At 40.2% G+C, this 13,290-nt stretch overlaps 1 protein-coding gene across 2 annotated transcripts in view; it reads left to right on the top strand.

The window, feature by feature from the left end:
• Nucleotides 1–13,290, top strand: part of ELP1 (elongator acetyltransferase complex subunit 1) — a 58,067-nt gene that overhangs the window by 40,051 nt on the left and 4,726 nt on the right. For both annotated transcript variants that reach the window (XM_006939347.5, XM_011288516.4), the window contains exons 30-35: nucleotides 5,958–6,020; nucleotides 6,393–6,453; nucleotides 7,975–8,088; nucleotides 8,613–8,724; nucleotides 10,024–10,151; nucleotides 10,612–10,766. In XM_006939347.5, the coding sequence (XP_006939409.3) occupies nucleotides 5,958–6,020; nucleotides 6,393–6,453; nucleotides 7,975–8,088; nucleotides 8,613–8,724; nucleotides 10,024–10,151; nucleotides 10,612–10,766 (633 nt within the window). The remainder of the gene's footprint in view (nucleotides 1–5,957; nucleotides 6,021–6,392; nucleotides 6,454–7,974; nucleotides 8,089–8,612; nucleotides 8,725–10,023; nucleotides 10,152–10,611; nucleotides 10,767–13,290) is intronic.

The following is a 13,290-nucleotide window of genomic DNA, read 5'->3' as shown; positions in this document are numbered from 1 at the left end:
TAATAAGGGTGAGTGAGAGAACATCAGTAAAATTTGATATCATTAGATCCTTGCAAGAAATTATGTTGGATGATTGAGCTGAAAACATCAACGAATAAACTATGCGTAATAACGAGGCTAGAGTAGAAAGATATACTACCTAAGGTGGTTAATTGAATGGATAAGATGCCACCATCTTTTTTCCCCTTCTGTAAATGAAGATTTTAATTCATATTTGTACTTAATTTATACATTTATAACTTGTATATTTTTAATTGGATATACTTTACATATAATAAAATTTACCAATTTTAAATTAACAATTGGATGAGTTGTGACAAATGCTTACAGCCACGTAGTGCTACTACAGCCACCATAACAGAACATTGCCAGCACCCCGAAAAGTTCTGCTTCCCCTTTGCAGTCAGTCTTCTCCCTCTGCTCTCGGTACTCTCTTACCAACCACTGCTATGCTTTCTATCATTACAGTTTTGCTTTTTCTAGAATTTTATGTAAATGGAACCATCTGGTGTGTAGTTTTTTAGTCTGGCTTCTTTCACTCACATAATGCTTTTGTTTTCTAACATTTCTTTTTGATTCTTTCTTAGAGTTTCCATCGTTCTGCTACATTACCCATCTGTTCCTGCCTGTTGTCTACTCTCCCATTAGAGCCTTTAACATACTAATCATACTTCTTTTCTTTTATTTGCTTTTTCTAATTGAAATATAACTAACATGTGGTGTCATAATAGTTTCAGGTGTCATCCTACTCACTTTAAATTCCTGGCCTCATAATTTCAGTATCCCTGCCCTGAGTCTTGTTCTGATGCTTCCTCTGGCACTTCAGACTGTTTTTTGTCCTTTTTGTAATCTTCTGTAGAAAGCCTGCCATGATGTCCTCGGTAAAAGGAAATCCAGTAAGTAGGCTTTTAGTGATGTTCTGATAAGGTGTGAGGGTAGAAGTGTTCTGCAGCCCTCTGATTAAGTCTCAGTCTTTTATTGAGCCTGTGTCCCTGGACTTCACCGGTGCTTCTTAGATTTTTCACTCCTTAGGTAGGACAGGAAGGCCAGGGGGAGCTGGAGTTTTATTTCTCTTCCCTCCCTGATAAATTCCACTTTAGTTAGGTTCTGGCAAAATAGTTTCTCTTGGTCTTGTTAAGAGCAGCGTGCTCTGGTTATATTCAAAATGACATCATTTTTGTTTTTGCCAGAAGCAGGAGAATCTATCTGATACTCACTATGAGACTCTGGTAGGGCTCGTGGAGGTAAAAACTCACAGAAGTGAAGGAGCTTCCCTGAGCCTGGATGTCCATAGAGTTTTCACCTCCAGCCTCATCCGCAGTGATCCTTCAGCCATTGGTCACTTACACTTTAGATGTTCCCACCCCAGTACTGGTTCTGGTAGAGATTTCTACTTGTGAGTCTCTGTTCTGTTCTGCCAAGTTGTAATTCTCCGTGTCTGCCTGTCTGTTTCTCCAGTTTTAGGGGCAGCAGTTTGCCCTATGACCTCGGTTCTCCAGTCTAAGGAGAATTGTTGATTTTCAGTTTGTTCAGGTTTTTACTCGTTAGGATGGATGATTTCTTCCAGGTTCCTTGTGTGTTGGACTGGGAACTGGAAATCATAATGCTTTTGATATTCGTCCATGTTATGTCATGTGTATCTGTGCATTCCTTTTTATTTTGCCTAATGGTATTTTGTTGTAAGAACTGGTCGTAATTTGTGGATTCATCCACAAGTTGATGTACATTTGGATTGTTTTCACTTTAAAGTTAGAATAAAGCGGCTGTGAGCAATCTGGTACCAGTCTTCGTGACGACAGATGTTTTCGTTTCACTTGGGTGAATACCTGAGTGGGAATGCTGGTCACGTGGGGAGTGGATGCGTGACTTTATAAGGAGCTGCAGAGCTTCCATTACTTGTGTTCCCACAAGTGATGTGTGAGTGCCTTAGTGAGTGCTCACCCACACTAGATGTATCACATATCAGGGGATGCATAACAAATTACCCCAAAACTTAGCTTAAAATGACAAACACTCATTATTTGTTTCTATGGGTCAAGAATCTGGGTGGGGCTTAGTTAGGGCCTCTGGCTCAGGGTCTTTCACAAGGCTGCAGTCAAGGTGTTGGCCAGAGCTGGGGTCATCTTAAGACTTGACTAGTATTTTTCCTCCACTTCCCAATTTCTTGTTGCTAGTAAACAAATATAGTTTATTGTTTTGTTTTGGCTTTTTGGCTTTATATATCCTGCAACCTTGCTGAACTTATTTTTTAGTTCTAGGAACACTGGGGTAAATTTTATAAGATTTCCTATGTTAATGAGCATGGCTTCTGTGAATAAAGACAGTTTCTTTCTTTTCAATTTGTATGCCTTTATATTTTTTCTAGCCTTACTGCATTAATCGAACTTCCAGTACAACGTTGAATAGAAGTGATAAGATACCTTGCCTTTCTCCTGATATTAGGGGGGGATTTGGTCTTTCAGCATTAAGTTTGATGTGTGCTGCTGTTTGTTTTTTTTAAATTTTTTTTTTAATGTTTTATTTATTTTTGAGACAGAGACAGAGCATGAGCAGGGGAGGGTCAGAGAGAGAGGGAGACACAGAATCCGAAGCAGGCTCCAGGCTCTGAGCTGTCAGCACAGAGCCCGACGTGGGGCTTGAACTCACAAACTGTGAGATCATGACCTGAGCTGAAGTCGGACGCTTAACCCACTGAGCCCCAGGTGCCCCTGTGCTGCTGTTTTTTAATAGATGTGAGAACCCGGTAAGGCTTTTGGAGTTGACAGACTATAGCCTGTGGGCCAAATCTAGCTGGCCACCTGTTTTTACGACTAAAGTTTTATTGGAATGTAGCCACACCTATTTGTTTACATATTTTCTGTGGCTGCTTTTGTAACTACAACCAGAGTTGAGGGATTGTGACAGAGATGGTCTAGCGCACGAAGCCTGAAATATTTGTTGTCTAGCCTTTTACAGAAAAATTTGCCAGTTCTTGCTCTCTTGGGTTGAGGAAATTCCCTTCTAGTCTTGGTTCTGAGAGTTTTTATTGTGAACGGATATTGAATTTTTCAAGTACGATGTCAGTTAAGGTATTTTTGTTTTAGACCAGTGCCAGGGTGAATTACATTGATTTTTGAATGTTAAATTAATCTTGCATCTCTGGGTTAAACCCATCTTGCTCGTAATGTATTACCCTTTTTCATTACTGGTGATTTCAATTTCCTAAAATTTTCGTGAGGATTTTTGTATTTTTCTATGAGGGATTTTGGTTTATAGTTTTCTTGTTGTGTCCAGAATGCGTAAAGAACTCTTATAACTTAACAACAAAAAGACAACCCATTTTAAAAATGGACAAAAGACTTGAATAGATACTTCTCTGAAGAAAATTTACAAATGGCCAACGAGCAAGCACTTAAAAAGATGTTTAGCATCATTGTTCATTAAGGAAATGCAAATCAAAACCATGAAACTCACTAGAATAGCTTTAATCAAAAACAGTGCAAAGTTGGAAGTATGTAGAGAAATAGAACTCTTCTGTACATTGCTGGTGAGACTGTAAAATGGCACAGCCACTGTAGAAAACAGTTTGTTGGTTCCTTAAAAAGTTAAACATAGATTACCATATAACCCAACAGTTCCACTGCTAAGTATATACTCTGGAGAAATGGAAACGTATGTCCACAAAGAAATTTGTATGTAAATGTTCGTAACAGCTTTATTTATAATAACCAAAAGGAAGAAACAACCCAAATGTCCATCAATGACAGATAAATGGATAAATCGTGAGATACATGCTCACAACATTTATACACACACAGTAGGATATTATTCAGTCATAAAAAGGAATGAAAAACCGATGGATGGTTCAATTTGGGTAAACCTTGACAACATTATGCTAAGTGAAATAAACCAGATATAAAAGGACAAATATGGTAGGGTTCTACTTCTACGAGGTACCTAGTGTAGTCAGAGTCATAGACACAGAAAGTTGAATGATGGTTGCCAGAAGCTGGGGGAGAGGAGCAGGGAAGTTACTGTTTCATGGGTATAGAGGTTCAGTTTTGCAAGATGAAAAACGTTCTGGAGATGGATGGTGGTGATGGTTTCACAACAGTATGAATTTGTTTAATGCTACTGGACTTTACAGCAAAAAGTGGTGAAAATGGTAAAATGTATGTCGTATATATTTTATTATAATCAAAAATTAATTTAAAAAGAACAAAGAACTGATACATGCTACAACTTGGATAAATCTTGAAAACATTCTGCTAACTGAAAGAAGCCAGACGCAAAAGATCACCTATTGTATGGTTTCTATTATATATCCCAAGGGGGCAAATCCAGAGAAAGAGCACATTAGAGGTTACCAGGGGAGGTAAAGAGTAGGAAATGGGAATGTCTTTATGGGGTGATTTAAAAAAGTGTTGGTAGTTACATAACATTGTGAGTACAGCAAATGCCATCTAGTTGTACACTTTAAAGTGACTGTCATGTGGTTGTCACCTTGGTAAACAGCTTTCTCTTTTTCTCTCTCTCTCTTCCTGAGTCAGGCAACACATCCTCCTGCTGTGTCCTGCTATACCTGTGGCATAGGCCTATTCATGCGGCATATGCGTTGGATCTGGGAAGAAAATACTTATTTTTAATAATTTTAATTAAAAATATAGTAGTATGCATATATTTAGATTGTTTAAAATGCTGAAAGTAGATACAAGGAAATAAAAAACGTCATTCCTACCACCCAGAAGATTGCTGTTCTTCCCTCCTATTTCTGATTCTTCTTAGAGTGCGCTCTCTCTCTACACAAACACACACATACCTTTTAACCAAAATGAAATTACACTGTTTGTGGTGTTTTTAAATTTGCTTTGTTTGGTTATGATCTTCATCTTTCCATGTTAGCACATTTTATTTACCTAACGATTAAAATTCAGGTTCCCTCAGTGGTTCTGAAATTGTTTACAGTAGATTGATCCAAAACAGGTTCCAGTCTAGGGTCATGTATTGCGTTATGCATCTTATGTCCCTTAAATCTCTTTCAATCTAATGTATACCCATCCCCCCTCTTCTTATGACAGTGATTACTAGAGGAAACCCAGCCAGTTGTCTTAAATATTTCATCTGTTTAAAATGTGTTTTATTTCACTCATTTCCAGTTTCACAAACTTCTAGTTATAAGTCACGGAAAAGAAAAAAGTATAGCATGAGGAATATAATCAATAATATAATGTGTGGTGATAGATATGACTGTCCTTAACCGTGGTGAGCATTGAGTAATGTATAGAACTATCAAATCACTCTGTTGTACACCTGAAACTCATATAACATTGTAGGTCAACTAAACTTCAACAGTAAAAAGATAAACATGAATTGTACGTATAAAAATATTTTGTTTTATATACTTTATAAGTACCTTAAGTACATACTGCAGTATGTGCTCACAATTTTTTACTGGTAAGGCTACAAGCATCAAAAATGTTTGAAGACTTAGGATATGTGGGTGTTTATTGCACTCATTATTACACACATTTTTCAGTTCCCTGTAGGTTTGAAGTTTTTAAAAATAAAAGTTGGGGAAAAAAACATCAAAGAGTAAAAAGATTAGAAGTTTACTATTCTGGTTTGCCATTTATTTGAAGTGTGAACTTGTTCATTCTGGAGCCCCCCAGACCTGCTGACTCAAACTGGGTGGTGTAGCTGGGGTGATGGGCACTCTGGTGGTTTTGATACTCAGGGAGATAGGGAGATGATACCATGTGTTTTGTGGTTATTTCCAGAATCCACACCGCCCCTCACTCCTTTGTCTTTTGCATCAGTATTTATTTATTGAGCAGGTACTCTGGGCCAGACATGCTACTAGGGACTGGGCTGGAAGGGGCTGGAAGGGCAGAGAGGCCACTCTGTCGGCAGTTTGTCATGGTGGCATCTGACGGGCCTGCTCCATTTACCTGTAATCTTCCTTGGTTTTGCCTTGTCAGGATTATGAAGAAGCTGTGCTCTTGTTATTAGAAGGAGCTGCCTGGGAAGAAGCTCTGAGACTGGTAAGAAAAACTTTAAAAATCATCACTATGTTAGGTGCTTAGAGCAAGGGTGCGGGGGAGAAGGGTCAGCTAGAATCCCTGGTCTTCTGAGGCTAGTGAAATTAAGTAAAGATAGTTTAGGTTCTTGGTCTAAGGATAAATAGTATTTTTAAAGCCATTTTAAAAATGTATTCTTGGTGTTTTGAATTAATCAACTTTTAAAATGTGAAATATTACTGGTCTTTACTGAAGTGAATTAAATATTCATTAGAGGCCTACTGCTCTTGAAAATATCCTGGTGACCTCTGAAAGTGATCCATTTCCTTCCAAGTATCTTAACTCTCCAGTGATTTGCAGTTTTCTTGCCTGAGATTACTGTATTTTTCCTTTCAGGTATACAAATACAACAGACCAGATATTATAGAAACCAATGTAAAGCCTTCCATTCTAGAAGGTAAGGGTTACATCTTAGAATTCCACATTTGGAAGTGTGGAGGTGTGGAAGAGCAAGATAACAGTACTTACTTTGTTAGGACATCCTTTAATCAGGTGTCACATAGAGGTGATCAAAACTGTCCACTGGGTGTAATACTTTCTTCTGACCAGGATTTTTAAGCATGCTGAACTGTTAAATGGTAGTATAGAAAATATTTGAATGTTAAAAACACATGATAAGATATGATTAAGAATCTTCATATTTGGAAATAGTTGGTAAACTTGAATATGAACTAGACATTAGATAATAATAGTATTTTGTCAGGGGCCAGTTTCTTGCATTTAATAATTGTATTGTGGTCATATTAGTGTCCTTTATTCTTTTTTTTTTAAAGTTTATTCATTTTGATAGAGAAAGAGAACATGCACAAGCAGGGCTGGGGCAGAGAGAGGGAGAGAGAGAATCCCAAGCAGACTCCATGCTGTGCACAGAGCCCGATGCCGGTCTCAGACTCACGAACTGTGAGATCATGACCTGAGCTGAAACCAAGAGTTGGACGCTTAACTGACTGAGCCCTACCTGGATGCCCCGATAATGTCCTTATTCTTAAGAGAGCTATGCTGAGGTATTTAGGAGGGAAGGATCGTATCTGCAACCTACTCTCAAAACGTTCCATAAAAATAGTAGTTTGTGTACGAATGGAGAGAAACAGGAAGCCAAAAAAATAGGGCAAAATGTTAACAATTGGTAAATCTAAGTGAAGGGTATATTTGTACATTGAACAGATGAGTTTTACCAGTTCTAGAATACTCAGATGGTCACTGTGACTCCTTAAAAGCAAAATGGGAAAGAAAGGCATCAGTTTGGCTAACAGAAATTTCTGGGAGTGGGGTTTGGTTCTAAGCCCTCCAATTTTAGCACAGTCTGCCCTGTGAGTAAGATCTGGCCTTTCTGACTTGTATATATATTCACATGTTTACCCTGCCTGCATCCTCCTCCCCCTCCCCATTAACACCATGGGAGGATTCTTTTCTTATCGTTCACGTAGGTATCTCTACCTGGTTACTGAAAGCTTCCGTCCTGGCCCTCCAGCAGTCCATCTAGCCAGCTCTTAAACTTGGATTTTGTCCCCTATTGAGCACTTAGAAAAATACTGACAGTTCGTCTGCATGGGCTTCATACCTATGTTCAGGAAGCAGTTCAGTGACTGTTTGTGTTTGTTAACAACTTCCTTGTATACTCCTTTTCTTTGCTAGTCCTCTCTTGGGTTAGTTACCTAGTCTTTCTTCAGGTGATTTTATCAATTTAGTGGTAGCGAATGTTCCAGGATGATGTTGATGAACACTAAGAGCTGAAGTCTCAATGTCTGGCTCATTCTCTGAAAATGATGTAGGTTAATTCTCATTAAGGAAAAAATCTTGCTTGGAAAACCTAGTAACTTGTTTTCTTTTTGTTAAATTCTGACTTCCTCACTGCCTTCCTCTAGTTCTTTTTTTTCTGCTTAAATATCCTCAAATTATTTTCCATCTGCACTCCTAGCCCAGAAGAATTATGTGGCACTTCTGGAGTCTCAGACAGCCACATTCTGTCGCCATAAACAACGTTTATTGGTGGTTCGAGAGCTCAAGGAGCAAGCACAGCAGGTGAACCTGGGTGAGTGTCTGCATGACGGCATTGGCGCTTGGGTGCAGTGGGGACACGTCACACCTTGTCTTAGCTGCTTGTTGTGCCTTCTGCAATATGATTACTGTGCCGGGGGACATGTGAGGCCTCTGTGAAACCCCTCAGGGGCTGTGTGTGCCTGTGTGTGCCTGTGTTTGTGCGTGTAGGGGAGGGTTGAGGGGCAGGACCAAGCATGAATGGAAAGAGCTCTGCTGCATGTGCCCTCCACCCCCACCAAGCAGAGTAGCCGACTTCTCTGTTTCACAAAATGAGCCACCTTGTCTCCAGAGGTTCCTTTGCTTTGAAAAAAAAAAGAAAGAAAGAAAAAATAACTAGTTTGGTACTGTATATGTTAATAATAACTAATATTCTCTCATTTCACTTTGAGATCTACTTTATGATAATTGTCATCCATCCTCAGATATGCCCTGGTTAACCACAGTCCACTTACCCCACTAAAAGTAAACTCACATTAGCAGGGAGTTTTCATTCTGCATATGATTCTACTTTTCTAGATGATGAGGTGCCCCAGGGTCAAGAGTCAGACCTCTTCTCTGAAACTAGCAGTGTCCTGAGTGGCAGTGACATGAGCGGCAGATATTCCCATAGCAACTCGAGGATATCAGCGTATGTATCATGTTTATCCAGCGTTTTGACCATGCCCTGGGTGTATGGAGAAAGAGCAAGTAAGTAGGTCAGTTTTTCATCAGGAGGACAGTGCAGGGCCATGATATAGTTATGCAAGCACTCTCCCTGCATATCTAAGAAATTAGACTTGGTGTTGAAATGTTTTCTGCTGATTCTTCATGGACTGTGCGTTTGCTCATGCCCACAAGGCTCTTACACTGGGAACTCAGTTTTTATGACATTTGATTTCATTTGTTTAACAAATACTAGGTGACCATAATGTGTAAGCACTAAAAAAAATTAAAAGATGATAAAGAAAAAATATTCAGGCATCTTCAGTTCAAAGTCAGGATTGGAAGAGGTTATAAACATAAAGTAAGTCATCATACTTCAAGTGTAGCAGCTGGTCAGAACACCCAGATGCTAGTTGTAGTGGATGTTAGCAAAAACTTTTAAGGAGCTATGGGTTTATAAGTGCTTTATAGTCACCCTTGGGAAGCATAAAACAATGCATATTGTGTATTCGAAGTGAATCATACTTTATGAATTCAGAATGGAGATTTTTGAGGTTATGTGGGGTGATCAGAAATTCCTAGAGAAGTAACTAGAAACTGGACTTTTAAGAGTCAGGGCGAGAGACAGGTGGCATAATTAAACACCTCTGAGCAGGAAAGATACAGGACTCATTTTATTGCATTCAAATTCAGCGTGCTATGTCTATGTCCCCTGATTGATTGATTGATTGATATTTTGAGAGAAACAGACAGCATGAGTAGGGGAGGGGTAGAAAGAGAGGGAGACAGATAAGCAGGCTCTGGACTGTCAGCGCAGAGCCTGACGCGGGTCTCAAACCCACGAAACCATGAGATCATGACCTGAGCCGAAACCGAGAGTTGGATGCTTAACCGACTGAGCCACTCAGGCTCTCATATGTCCCCTGATTTAAATTTTACTTTGTTGCCTTTGAATTTATATTTTGTTAGAAAATTCAAGTTTGTTGTTCTTCTCTTTGTTGTTCTCGCTCTTATGATCAGATACAACCTCATTTTACTCTGCATTTTAATCATGATTTTAAGGCCAGATACTACCTTTTAGGGTTTTCCTTATTACTTCCTGCCTATAAGATTTGCTTCTCCCAATTTAATTTTAGGCGTCATTTAAACACCTCATCACCATTTTCCCCCAAATATACATACCATCTGTAGACTCTCTGGGTTCCTCGAAAGTTGGTGGCCAACAGGTACATTCATTTTAATCTGTGCAGCACAAGATTTATAACCTCTTTCTGATTTCTAACAGGCGATCGTCTAAGAATCGCCGCAAAGCGGAGAGGAAGAAGCATAGCCTCAAAGAAGGGAGTCCACTAGAGGATCTGGCCCTTTTGGAGGCACTGAATGAAATCGTACAGAGCACTGAAAAATTGAAAGGTATATTCTCAATACTAATGATTCTTGCCACACAAAAAAGTAAATGGATAGCACAGACTTTAATAAACATTAAGATGCAATTTTCCCAACTTGAAGAAAGACAAAAACTGCTAGCAGGAAGGACGCATCTTGTCAGGGCACTTCCTGAACCACTCTCAGCTGGTGACATAGGAGCCTTCCTCTATTGGCCTCCATGCACCCGGCCTGGGAGACATTAGCGCTGAAACTGGAGTAAAGGATTGAGAAGACACTGCTTCCTGCTTGGGCCCCAGTGTGTCCTTTTTTCTTTTTATAGTAGATATGTTGAATTATTCCAGCATTTGGGAAGAAGGAAGAAAATGTGGGAGATGGCAGCTGTAGTGTGATATTAAATATTTCTTAATTGGGAAAGAAACTAGGTTGACTCTAGCAATGGAGTTGGGGACCCAAGTTACCACTTTCTCAAATTTCTTCTCTCTAGATGACGTATACCAGATTTTAAAGGTGCTCTTTCTGTTTGAGTTTGATGAGCAAGGAAGGGAACTACAGAAGGCCTTTGAAGATACTCTCCAGCTAATGGAAAGGTCACTTCCAGAAATTTGGACTCTCACCCACCAGCAGAATTCAGCTACGACGGTAAGTTTTCTCCAGAGACAGAATGTGCATTTTTAAAAAATCATTTTCAAGGTTATTACATTCACACAATCTCTTAAAAGTCGAAGCAAAAGATTTTCTTTCATATTATATTAGAAACACAACATACCATAGTTAAATTATCTTAGGCTTATGTTTAAGCTGTCAGTAAGAAGATCTTCTATTCAGGTACACCTTGGCCTAGGTTAAGTTTGCTTTTATTTCTCCTTTCTGCATGAAGCAGTTGTTGTGGAGAAGATGGGCAATTCAGACTGTTGCTCCCTGCCTTCAGTGAGATCAGGGTGGGGAAGGGGGAAGCCAGGGCCAGAGTTAGCCTCTTCACCTCCCTGTTCAGACTTTGGGTGGGATCAGAGTTTCTTAAAGTAACCCAAACAATTACTTTCTCTTTTGTTTCATGGAAAATTTGACTTGTCACTTCTACCGTGTTCTCATGAGGAGCTTTGCTACTTACGTTTAAGGCAGTTGTGTCCTATCAAGAACTCTCATGTATTACCAGCTGTTGGTTATACCTCTGCTCAGTCTCTCACACCTCAGGCCTGTTGTTAAGTTTCTGTTTTGATTCAGAAAGGCTGGTGTGTCAGGCATGATCCATTAAGGAAAACCACCACAGCTGTTATTTTAACAGAGAGAATTTAATACATGGAACTGGTTGAACAGGTATTGGAGAACTGAAGAGCCAAAATGGGAGCTCAGAGAAGGAACTCGAGATGGTAACTTCGAGGGAACAAAGAAGAGTTTGGGATTACAGCAGTTTAGAAGTTTGGAGATGGGACCCCACGAAGCTGGCTCTCCTCCCTCTGAGAAGAGGGTGCCAGGCAGCTGGTGCTGATACTTCTGAGGGAGCACAATGGCTCTAAGTGTAGAGAAATAAACCGGGATGAACAGCCGCTGCCAGGGTAAAGAGCTGCCATTGCATGAAAGCAAGTGAATGAAGGAGCACATTCCTTCTTTTTTTTTTTTTTTGAGAGAGAGAGAGCGAGCAAGCAGGGGAGGGGCAGGGAGAGAGGGAGACACAGAATATGAAGCAGGCTCCCGGTTCTAAGCTGTCAGCACAGAGCCTGATGCAGGGCTCAAACCCACGAACCATGAGATCATGACCTGAGCCAAAGTTGGATGCCTAACTGACTGAGCCACCCAGACACCCCAACACATTCCTTCTTCCTCCAGTCTTGCACTGTCCCTCTGGTGTCTGCTATAGTCAGAGCATCGTGAGCCAGGTGCAAAGGCGAATGTTTTCTCAGGCTCTCAGCATCACAAGCACTGTAGGGAAGGGTGGTTTTGAAGCCTGAAGAGAAATTGGTATTCAGCTCACTGATTAGAAACATGTAGCTTTACTGGGCCTTGATTTCCTCAGTTGTAAATGGAGATATACTTCCCTATACACCTCACTGGAATATTCTGAAGGTTAGGTAAGAGGGCAGATATAGGTGCATGTAGTGTACCATAAAAATAAAAGCAGTTGAGAATCAGCACCCCACAAATACTTGAATTTACTAAAAGAGGTATTGCCTAGAAAAATGTGATCATCTTCAAATCTGTACTGGTTTTGAAGTTTAACAATGTATAATACGTCCTCGTGTCCTCCCCTACCCTTTTTTATTCAGATCCTATTAATTTCTGAGACACGGGCTTTAAGAGTCTTCTAGGGAAAATGAGCAGAAAATTGTTTTGCTTTGCTTGGTAAAGTATGGTAATGGCATATGTGCAGGATACCATGAGTCACATGGAGGTGCTTTGAGCATGACATTGAGATTGCTGCTGAGACAGTGCCCCCGAGGGTGTGCACACTGAACCAAGTGAAGCCAAAGCAGAGGGACTGGCATGTGCCCACTGAGGCTCATAGAGGTGTGGAATTCCTATGATGTCTCTTGTTTTACCTTGAACACGTGTGCAGAGTTTGCACACGTGCATCCATGATATGCACGTTTGTTTTAATATAAAAATTCCCACAAATCTTTGAATGCGATTTGATGGTCTGTTCTTTTTTATATTAAAAAAAATTTTTTTTAACATTTATTACCAAGAGACAGAGCATGAGCATGGGAGGGACAGAGAGAGGGAGACACACAGAATCTGAAGCAGGCGCCAGGTTCTGAGCTGCCAGCACAGAGCTGGACACAGGGCTCAAAGGGCTCAAACTCAAAACCCGTGAGATCATGACCTGAGCCTAAGTCGGACGCGTAACCGACTGAGCCACTCAGGCGTCCCTCATGGTCTGTGTATTCTGTAGCCTCTTGTACTCTACTCCTCCCCGCAGTGTATGGTTTGCTTATTTGGAAAGGACCAGGAGTATATTGTTGAGATTTTCTTTTTTGTTTTCCCCTCCTCATCACCGTGTCTTCTGGAAGAAAGGAGATGTGGAGGTCTGAGTTGAGAGTGGGAAAACTGGCAAAGTAAAATCAGAAGGAAAAGAGAATCACTGCGCTTGATACATGAAAATGACAAGCTCCTTACTGCTAGCAGAGATGCGGCCTTTGGTATTTGCGGTCATGGGAAGTATAAAATG

Source organism: Felis catus, chromosome D4 (genome assembly GCF_018350175.1).
Source record: "Felis catus isolate Fca126 chromosome D4, F.catus_Fca126_mat1.0, whole genome shotgun sequence".
In the NCBI taxonomy this organism is placed as follows: Eukaryota; Metazoa; Chordata; class Mammalia; order Carnivora; family Felidae; genus Felis; species Felis catus.
Note: the sequence above shows the minus strand (reverse complement) of the source record. Positions and strands in the feature narration are given on the sequence as shown.